The following is a 10,777-nucleotide window of genomic DNA, read 5'->3' as shown; positions in this document are numbered from 1 at the left end:
GTGGCTCTTCGGATATACGGGCAGGTGGCCCTGTCTCGGCTACTTGCCAGACCTCCCAATGCAGGTGGTCCTGATTTGTACACCTGAAATGTAGGGTTGTGCGCATGCACAGTGTCGCAGACACCAGCCAATGCTATTAGGGCTGCAGGATTACTGTCTTAAATCCCTCTGAGCTGCCGAGCTCTACATTTGTCCTGAAAAATGGGACAGAGGTAGAGCTCGACGGGACAGCGAGATAGAGGAGGAAAATCAGGGCTTTCCTGCAGAAAGCAGAAGCATGCAAAGACTGAAACTCCGGCTAATAAAAGTCAAGGGAGCAATGGATTTCACTGAACAAGCAGAACTTTACCAGCATTGCAATAAACACCTCAGTGTGCCATTGGAGGGGGTCACCCAAAACATCACATGACAGATGTAGCTTCGACTCACGGGCCAGGCTTGGCTCATTTGCTCAATTAAATAAAACACCAACACACAAGATGGGTTTGAAAAGGCCACAGCCGTTTTATTTAACAGTCATTGTCCTGTAAAACCTGAAATAATAAACATAGATGCGTTAACAGAGACAATGACGTAACCAAAACCAACCTAGCTTGCCAAGTTATCCAGGTACCATACCACACACCAATTTTGGGAGGGGACATACCAGGATGCCCCAACCCGGACCTGAGGTTCCGAGCACCACTCCTTGCAAGGAACCTCCCACCGGTTATGACCACCAATGATCATACCACCACATTAACCCCTTGGATACCTGGCAAGCTACCGCCCACGACTGTGACTAATGCAGCAACATCATACCACACACCAATTTGGGAGGGGACATACCAGGATGCCCCAACCCGGACCTGAGGTTCCGAGCACCACTCCTTGCAAGGAACCTCCCACCGGTTATGACCACCAAGGATCATACCACCACATTAACCCCTTAGATACCTGGCAAGCTACCGCCCACAACTGTGACTAATGCAGCAACACTACTCCACAAACTCAACCACATAAGGGGAGGGAGGGTGGGACAAACACCACCAGGTAAGGTTAAACAAAATGGATCCTTACCCCTGTGATCACCAAACTTAAATATCCTCCTACCAAAACTCCTCCCCTAAAATCCACAATTCCTGCCTTAGCCTAGCCCTGCTCAGCACTCTGTCAGGGCCCACTCTAGTCCATTCTGGCCCCCGTGGGCTTCATGACAGATGTAGCTTCGACTCACGGGCCAGGCTTGGCTCATTTGCTCAATTAAATAAAACACCAACACACAAGATGGGTTTGAAAAGGCCACAGCCGTTTTATTTAACAGTCATTGTCCTGTAAAACCTGAAATAATAAACATAGATGCGTTAACAGAGACAATGACGTAACCAAAACCAACCTAGCTTGCCAAGTTATCCAGGTACCATACCACACACCAATTTTGGGAGGGGACATACCAGGATGCCCCAACCCGGACCTGAGGTTCCGAGCACCACTCCTTGCAAGGAACCTCCCACCGGTTATGACCACCAATGATCATACCACCACATTAACCCCTTGGATACCTGGCAAGCTACCGCCATGAGCCCATCCCTTGACACCTCAAGCCGGATGGGCTCCCCCCACAAAAGAAAGCTTGGCCCGTTCAAAACCCACCGCCACTCACAGAATCAAGAAATCTGCGCCAAATGTCTACAAAAACCTATCCAGCACCACAAACCAGCCCATCCACCTTTGCTGCCTCTGGACAAAGCACACCAGCAGCGTAACCATGACGCCCAGGCAATGCTCAATACCCCTCTAACTCACGTAAGGTGCTAACAACAGGCACGGCACCTGTACAAACCAAATCAACCGTCTCACGGTGACCAACCCTCACATCAGCAACATAAATGAACAAACTCATAACTGAACAAGTTTTGTAATGTTGAGCCACCAAGGTCCAACAACCCACACCTAAATTTCCATCCCACAAGCACCAAACCCTCTGGGAAACCCAGCTGCACAAACGCTATGCCCAACTGCGGCCCCCACCGACGGGCTCAGTTCTCCAACCACAGTTCCGCCACATCCCCAAAACTAGTGAATGCCGAAAGGTGACCCCCACAAACCGGCACCCCCCCAGCAAGAAGAAGAACAAAAACAATCTTACACATAACCAAAATTGTATAATGGCAACCAAACCACCACCAAAAACTCCATCACCAAGCACCAAAACCCCTTGGAGACACAGCTGCAAACTGCTATACCTAACTGCGGTCCCCGTCGGGGTCATTACTCTTGAGAATGGCTGATAACCTGCCTACCAAAAGAGTCCCGAAGAAAAAACCCACAGAGGGGAGAAGCAACCCGAGCCCCACCCCGACCACCAGCCTCAAACACCATTTGCATGGTGAGGCGGCCAAGCAGACCGAGCCAACATCCATCCTGATGTACCCTGAAGAACACAATCCGCTCATATAACCCCCAAAAGCCCATCCACATGGCATCATAGGGCACAGTAGACAAACCAAACCTGCCCACCAAGACATCTGCACCAGCACTATAGCACAGCAACGTCCAAAGCAAAATTAGACAGTGAAACCTCATTAACCGCCTCCCACAAATCCCAATGGGGGGGGGGTAGGAACACCCACCACTTGATCCCACATCCACAAACTAAGGAGCGCATCACCCAGCCCTAACCCATAGACCTGGGAAGGGGTCGCCCCTGCCAGGAACCACCTGAACATGGCTACGTGGGCCACCCACTGAATATACTGCCACCACAAACAATCCCACCAATGCCAATATTTGTGACCTTGGGAGTCCACTATACTGCCAGGCAAGGCAAGCCCCCGAATGGTGTACCCCCAACTCCATCTGCCGAGGCCACTTCCAATGAAGCAAGAACAAGAATCAGCGATACTGCTATGCAACACCCGAACGAAAACATCCACCACCAAGCACAAAACATCCACCAAAGCCACCAACCATAAGAACCAAAATGCCCTTCCTCCGATATAGCTCCATCAAAAACACCCTACCAATACCCCTGCCAACTCCCCAAAACAGGGCCAACACTAAGTGGAACGGTTCAAAGAAAACAAGGAGAGGGCGAATATATCCCAGACCTCAGGCCATACTAACATGAACCAATGGCCCCCTGGACAACCCCGTCACCAATTGTCCCAAACACTGCCCCGCAGCCTGTGGAGCAAGAGCTCACTGACCAGCAAGGCAGCTCTCAGCACCTGCTGCACCCCACACATAGTTACCCGAATCAGAGCCCTCCAGCTCCCGAAAAGCCAAACCGAATCAAGACCAGGGAAATTTAACAAACACTATGCACCAGCAAGTTTCCAATCGCTCAGAGTAAGTGCACGAAAAACCGAAGGAACCCAGAAAAGACATTGAACACCACCACCCCTCCCCAAAGATGGTGACCTCTCAGACGTACCAGAAGCAGATCAAAATCAGACAGCGGCACCCAAAACAGGAGACTCGCCCCGCAGCCCCACTAAATCACCTTGGGCCATGTGGTACATACCCCAGCCCGCTTGAAGTCTTCGGACAAACCGTAGACCCCATGGCCCCGGGAAATGCTGACAGGCACTCTTCCTGCAAAGCGAATCAACCATCCCAACAGAATCAGCTTCAAACCCCATGACGAAACCCTTTGGTCCCCCACCGCTATCCCCCAGGCACCAACAAAACAGCTCTCTCTATGGCGACCCCACCAAAAACATTACCCCCATACAACAAACCTGACAAACAGATCGGATCCCTAGTCAGGAGACTCCCTCCAATACATCTCACCCCAGTCATGCCGAACCCCAGTACCGAAAGTTTCAGAAAAACCGCGGTACCGTAGCCCCCTTTCCTTAACCTCGTCCCATCCATGCTTCCCAGAGGAAGCCAGAAACAATTTCCCTCATGCCTCTTGTCCCCCTCCTCCATCTTAACATGACCCCCAGGCTAACCGGGGACACCGTTCAGGAGACATAAAACACCTCAGAAAAAACAACCATCAACATCGCCTTACTGCTGCAACCCTTCAACGATGCAATTTGTCACATCAACAGATAACCCTTACCCCCACACCCTCAAAACCCCAGCATGACCCTACGTGATTGCAAGCGACCTGGACAAATGCAGCTTCACACCACAACAAAGCAAGGGTTCCCTGTGTAAAGCTGCCTGTGCAACCCACTCAAGAAGCAGCTACAGGAGGGGGCAATAAAGGGGGGGGGACACAAACATTTCCAACACACCGTAACATATAAAAACTTAGAAAGTGACAGCAGATAATAACCATTAGGCCCATCCAGTCTGCCCAATCTCTGAGTACTTTCCTTAGTACCTGCCCTTATCCTATATCTAACTCTGTCCTATGCCTATCCCATGCCTGGCCAAACGTTTGCACCATATTAGCATCTGCCACTTCTGCTGGAAGGCTATGCCATGCATCCACTACTCTTTTCAGTAAGTAATATTTCCTGATGTTACCTTTAAGCCATGGCCCCTCTAGCTTATGACTATGTCCTCTTGCAGTGGTAGTACTTACTTTAAAAGAAAATCTCTCCCTTTAACTTGCTGATTCCCCTTAAGCATTTAAACGTTTCTATCATATCCCCCCTGTCACGTCTGTCTACCAGGTTTCACCTCCCTCCAACCACCGATTAGACTGACAGCTCTCAAGAGCCATGCTTTCCCCCTGCAGTGGTCCGTCAGTAACCGTGACCTAAAACCATTCCACTGCCTCCAAATAAAACATTGCTACGGAACCTGCCAGAACCACACAAACAAATGCAATGCAACCTGCAAAGAATCTCAAGCCCAGCACATCTATAAACTTCCCAGGAAACTCCCCACTATACACTCCATAGATACCACACTACAGCCCCTGAAAACATCTCAGCATCAACCCACACATGTGCACCCGATGGAAATAACACGCAAAAAAGAAACCTTAATAATGGACCCCATGGCCGTCCCGTACAGCAAGGTCGTATGATCCTGTGCCGCCGCAGAGAAACACCGCAGGAGTGGCAGCACCAAAACCACCTCCTTGGTGTGCAGATTCCCACCAGCTCATCCCATCCTGATGGATGCATCAATTAGGGTGTGCCTGCGTGTGTGTCTGTGAGAGGGATGGGGCGCTGCAGCCGGAAAACCCCCCATATGCCACTTCAGGATGGAGATTGGAAAAAAGAGGGGCCTCCCCAGCCCCCCTGCTCCACAGCCAAAACCTCCTGCCCCACGGCAGCTGCCCCAGGTAACTGCCTAGGCCTCACGCCGGTGTCTCCCTACCTTGACATCTGCACAGGCCGCAGTGCAGGCTGCACCCGGCCGTCCTGCCAGCTGCTCTGCCTCCCTGGATGACTCCTGGAGGACCCACATCTGGGGAAACACTGCGGTAGGCCTCAGAGGCCTATACCACGCCGAACCACCTCCTGCAACTGTTGACTCCTTGCACTCTGCGCCCCCTTTGCCATCTGGGGAGCGGCCAACAGCCACAGGACACCCAGCTGGGCCATCTGAAATCACTGCCTTCCCATGGGCCCTTCTGGTCCGCTGTGATGGAACGCTGCGAGGGCCGAAGCCTCCTCCATGCCGTTGCACTGCACACCAGTATGCCTCTGAAGGCCTGCAAATGGGTTGCTTTGACTCCCAGGCCCCGTCCTGGGCTATCTGCGTCGTCCTCCTCAGGTCTGCCTCCGCTCCTATGCTCCAACGCTGCTGCAGTCCTCCATGCCAGCCTTCAGGAACAGTCCAGCTGGATCCAGCATGCGGCCTAGTCGCTCCTGCAGCCACAAGGTCCAACAGCTGCTGCAGAACCTCAAATCCATACAGACACCTGCAGGGGACGAGAAGAGGGGAGAGAGAAAAAAGGGGGGGAACAAAGAAAGAACAGACAGGCACACAAAAAAGAGCCCCAGATAAAAAGGAAAAGACTCAGACACAAAAAACACAGAAACAAGACAGACCCAAACACAAAATGACACAAAAAAAAAAAAGACAGGACAGGACCCAAGAGAGAAACAGACAGCAAAGAAACACAAAAGAAACAGAAGCAAGAAACAGCCAAGAATACAAGAGAGACAACAAGAGATAGACAGGGAAAGACAAACACCACCAGGTAAGGTTAAACAAAATGGATCCTTACCCCTGTGATCACCAAACTTAAATATCCTCCTACCAAAACTCCTCCCCTAAAATCCACAATTCCTGCCTTAGCCTAGCCCTGCTCAGCACTCTGTCAGGGCCCACTCTAGTCCATTCTGGCCCCCGTGGGCTTCATGACTGACATCAATGGCAGCCTCCTGGCAGTTTATTGGAACATAATGAAATACTGTAAAGCAATGTTTTACTCATTGCAAAATTTAATTACCGTATACAGTACTATATATAATGTTCAAGGATTTTGTTATTTTTTTCTCATTATCAGAAGGCACATAAGTCTAGTATAAATTTAGAAACAGATGTTTTTTTTTTTTTCTCCACGCGTATAGAATAAGTAATGCGAGAACCGCAAAACAATTGCCTGGATATTAATGTATATCATTATTGTTTGCAATTACCATAGAAACATAGCAGAGACATAAAAGAGAGCTAAATCTATCATTGCGTTTGTCGTCTCCTGTGTGCAAGCGACCGGAAAATAAAAACATGCTGAGTCTAATTGTTCTTCTGAGAACAGATTTACTTTGCACAGCGGGAAGCTTCCTGAGTTTTGTAAGGGGAGCTGGGGAAGAGAAGCAGGAGAAGCTTCAGATATGCTGGGAATCCGTTGTTCGACTTAAGCTACGGTTACAACAAGAACACAGAGGATCCCATTCATGTATCAATGTATTAATGTATTAGCCATAATCAAAATAAATGGCCATCTTCTATAGTCTGCATTTAATTCTTGTTCGGGGATCACCAGCTAAAGCCACTTTAGCGTTTAAACTCCTGGTTATAAGAAGACAGTTACGTCCTGGGGTTTAGTAAATAATGCCTATTTATCTCCCATGTTTACATAACATAAGAATTCTTTAGAATCATCAGGATCGCTATCAGAAAGCAATCGCCGTTCGGCATTGTTACACCGATACCGACTCAATGATTTAGGAAGTGAGAGGCGTACGGAGAAGCCTTGCAGTTTCAGCTCCACCTCCAGGGCGTGGCTTCAAGGAATCCGAGTGAAGTGTGAGAAGACAAACAAAAACCCAGAAGCAAGAGCAGATTAGCAAAGGCTTGCCTTGGATTGCATGTGCTTAGGAAATATTAGCCTGCAGGCACCTAATGTTCAGCTTCTGTGCCCCCGGGCTATAGAGCAGGATGAGAAGAATGCATGGCACACACAGAAAGACTGGATTACCTTTGGATATATTCATAGTTTACCAACTGCAGTCACTGCAGAGGAAGTGAGTACACAAGTGGTGGAGAATTAAAGATCCGGAGATGAATGTACTGGGTTAGGACATGAAGCGTTTGCAGCTTTGGCTGTCAAGGAGACATCAACTCCCATCTGAGCAGGATGAAGAGGAGGAGGGTGAGAAAGAGGTCTTTGCTTCTGGTTTTGGTGTATGTGACATTACTTCTTCTGCTCCTGTCCATGCTCATGCATAATGATTGGTGGACTGTGAATAGCAAACATTCTGGACATGAGAGTAAAGTAAGCAGGGAAAGGTCTCTGCCTCGGCTATTCCCCAAATTGGATTCCTCAATATGGGAGACAGAACCAGAGGAGGAGGGAAGTCCAGCTCCTGGTTCCCCACCACCTCGTACACATGTCTATGTACACGCCACCTGGCGCAGTGGGTCATCATTCCTTGGGGAACTCTTTAACCAGCACCCTAATGTATTCTATCTATATGAGCCTGCCTGGCACATGTGGCAGTCACTGTACCCAGGAGATGCAGAAAGCCTGCAGGGGGCACTGAGAGACCTTCTAAGCTCTCTATTTCGCTGTGACTTCTCAGTTCTTAAGCTTTACAGCGGGGAAAACCTAACTACCTCAGGACTTTTTGGTGGGAGAAGCAACAAGGTCATCTGCAGCGCCCCATTCTGCAATCATGAAAGGGAGTACTCTGCCTTTTCATCCACTGCTGGGGGGGCCAGAGACAAAGTGGGTCTTGTAGAACCAGGAGATTGTGAGAAAAAATGCCCAGCCCGCAGCCTTAAGGATTTGGAGAGGGAATGTCGACGATACCCGGTTGTAGTGATTAAGGATGTACGGTTGATGGAAGTGTCTGTGTTGCGGCCACTCCTGAAAGACCCAGAACTTAATTTGAAAATCATACAGCTATTTCGTGATCCACGGGCTGTGCACAACTCACGGCTTCGTTCCAAGAGATCACTGCTGCGGGAGAGCTTGCAAGTTTTGCGAAGTCGCTTACGAGTAGGAGACCCAGCAATCAAGGCCCAGCAGCAACAACAGCTGCACCGAGGGGGAGCAGATTACCTGTTAGGTGGGGCTCTGGAAGTGATCTGCCAGGCCTGGCTGAGAGACCTGTTGCTCCTTCGTGGTTCTGGTCCTGTGTGGCTCCGCAAGCGTTATCTTAGACTGCGCTACGAAGACCTAGTCCTAAGACCACAGGAAGAGCTGGGTCATCTTCTCCGCTTTGTTGGTCTGCCGTCCATGGCTGAACTGGATGACTTTGTCGTGAACATGACCAGGGGGTCGAGTTACTCCTCTGACAGGCCTTTCCTTGTGTCAGCAAGGGATGCCCGAGAAGCGGTGAACGCTTGGCGGGAGAGACTGAGCAGAGATCAGGTGCGCAGAGTCGAGGAAGCCTGTGGGGAAGCTATGTCAGTGCTGTCCTATAGGCCAGATATGGAGTAGAAAATAACTTAGGCCCCTGCATTGGTTGGACAGAATCCAAAATGCCTTATTGCTGAGTATATACCATGCACCAATACATCAAGTTCAAGCCAGGATATATATGTATGAAAGGAGCTCCATTAAAGAGGAATTGGCGGTCAGAAGTTGATGTACTACAACTAATCCTTGGAGATAATGACAGTTGTAGTCTAAGAACGGCTGCATGCTAGCAAAAGTACATTACAAAAGCTTAAACCAAATGGCTCCTTGGATGAATCTGCAAGGACGGACTGGAAAGCTAAATACCAGATTAACGAATTTCAGCACATGTATTACTTGCTTTTGTGCTGAAAAGTTTATTTAAATTTATTAAATGAATTTTGAAAATATATTTTGCTTACAACGGAAAGTAAAATAGCGATTGCCAATTATTTGTCTTAATTGTGGATGTTGCTATCATGTGTTGTTCAACAGAACCTTGTGGTTTCCTTATAGATACTTGTTTAGAAGAAGGAAATGGGTTTGCCACCACAATAGTAAGAATAATAACAAATAAACTAATTATGCTGGCTTGGCTATATGAGATATTAGACTGTTCCTTTAAAGTAGCTGACACTGCCCCAGACTTTCAGAAATTCTAAATGTCTTTAAGACTTTAAGAAGATATATTTGGCTATAGGCTAAATTGCAAATATCATGACTTCAGAGACGTTTTTTTTGTTTTGTTTTTTTTTTTATGAAATGAGGCCTTTTATACCAGTTTACAGGGTAGTGCTAGTCAGACATTGAGGGACTTAATTGTTATTGCATATAAATGTGTTACCAATTTATATGCAAAAGGAGGCGCTACAAGTTGACATGCAAAGGCTTGTCTCTTTGGAATGCATTGTTAATGTAAAAGAATGTGGATGACGAGATGTCACCTGTAATCACCTGTAATGAAAAACATTTACTGCTTCTGCACTAAAATCACTGTTCCCCTACAGAATGCAATTAATTTAACCTAAAAGGAAGCTGGATACTGTAATTTGAATCATAAAATCCGAATTTCAACAAACTTGCTAACAGAGTCTACAGGATTTTTGAGCTATTTGTACTGTAGCCATGCCAGAACCTGTCCAAAATATATTAAATATATATGGTAGCCAATAGTCCCAAATTTCCAATATAGTCCTAAAAGCGGGGGGTTTATGTCCATTAGATTGGCACTGCTGGCCGCTATGCGTGATCTGTTTCTTTACACATTATTGTGATACATGCATGCCTTCCAAAAAAGAGTTTCTGATCCATTAGTTTGTTTCCTGCCCTTTTGTTTTGGATGAAAGTCAGAGTTTTTTTTTTCTTCTTCAGAAAATTAAAATGTGTAGGAAGTCGTAGGTGTCTAATGGAAACTATTAGCATAAGTGTCTCTGGCAGGTGTATCCTGGAGCATAATAGTTAATCATTCAGCAAACAATGCAGTGTATTCTCTGCCCAGGTTGTGGATTTTAATTGTTGGGTTCAGCTTGGTCTCTGCTGCAAAAATCAGATTTCAAGAAATTAACTGGTTTCCACAGTGAAAGCTGCCGGGGATTTCAAAATTATCTATTTTGTTTTAAAAATGTATAATGACTAGTTCTGTTGGTAAAGGCTGATGCAATTTAATCATAATAATACTTGGTAGACTGTTTCTAGCGGTAGATTTAGTTCAGGTTTTGTCTCAGAGTTCACAGTTCCCCTTTAAATGAAGATATGAAAAGTAGTAGTGAACTGCAGTAGAACAAATGTACAGACTAGATGGGCAAAGGGTTTCTTATCTGCCCTAAATTCTATGTTTCTATGTAACTGTTGCATTGAAATATTCTATGTTTGCAAAGCTAGTAACTTATTTGTGATTACGCTGTAAACAGTGAGATCCCACTGTGTGATATTATTTTCCCTTAAAGAAAGTGAACCATGATCTCAAGTGGACATCGTTTTAGAAGCGCCTCAAAAGTCTCATAGAGAGAATGCTAACATGGGATACATACA

The 10,777-nt window shown here is 47.2% G+C and overlaps 1 protein-coding gene across 1 annotated transcript; it reads left to right on the top strand.

Moving 5' to 3' along the window:
• The first annotated feature begins 7,161 nt into the window (after positions 1–7,161).
• On the top strand, positions 7,162–8,788 carry CHST7 (carbohydrate sulfotransferase 7). The gene has a single exon (XM_053455992.1). The coding sequence runs from the start codon at positions 7,481–7,483 to the stop codon at positions 8,786–8,788; it is 1,308 nt and encodes a 435-aa protein (XP_053311967.1). The 5' UTR covers positions 7,162–7,480.
• Positions 8,789–10,777: the final 1,989 nt, after the last annotated feature.

Source organism: Spea bombifrons, chromosome 2, assembly GCF_027358695.1.
Source record: "Spea bombifrons isolate aSpeBom1 chromosome 2, aSpeBom1.2.pri, whole genome shotgun sequence".
Taxonomy (NCBI): domain Eukaryota; kingdom Metazoa; phylum Chordata; class Amphibia; order Anura; family Pelobatidae; genus Spea; species Spea bombifrons.
Note: the sequence above shows the minus strand (reverse complement) of the source record. Positions and strands in the feature narration are given on the sequence as shown.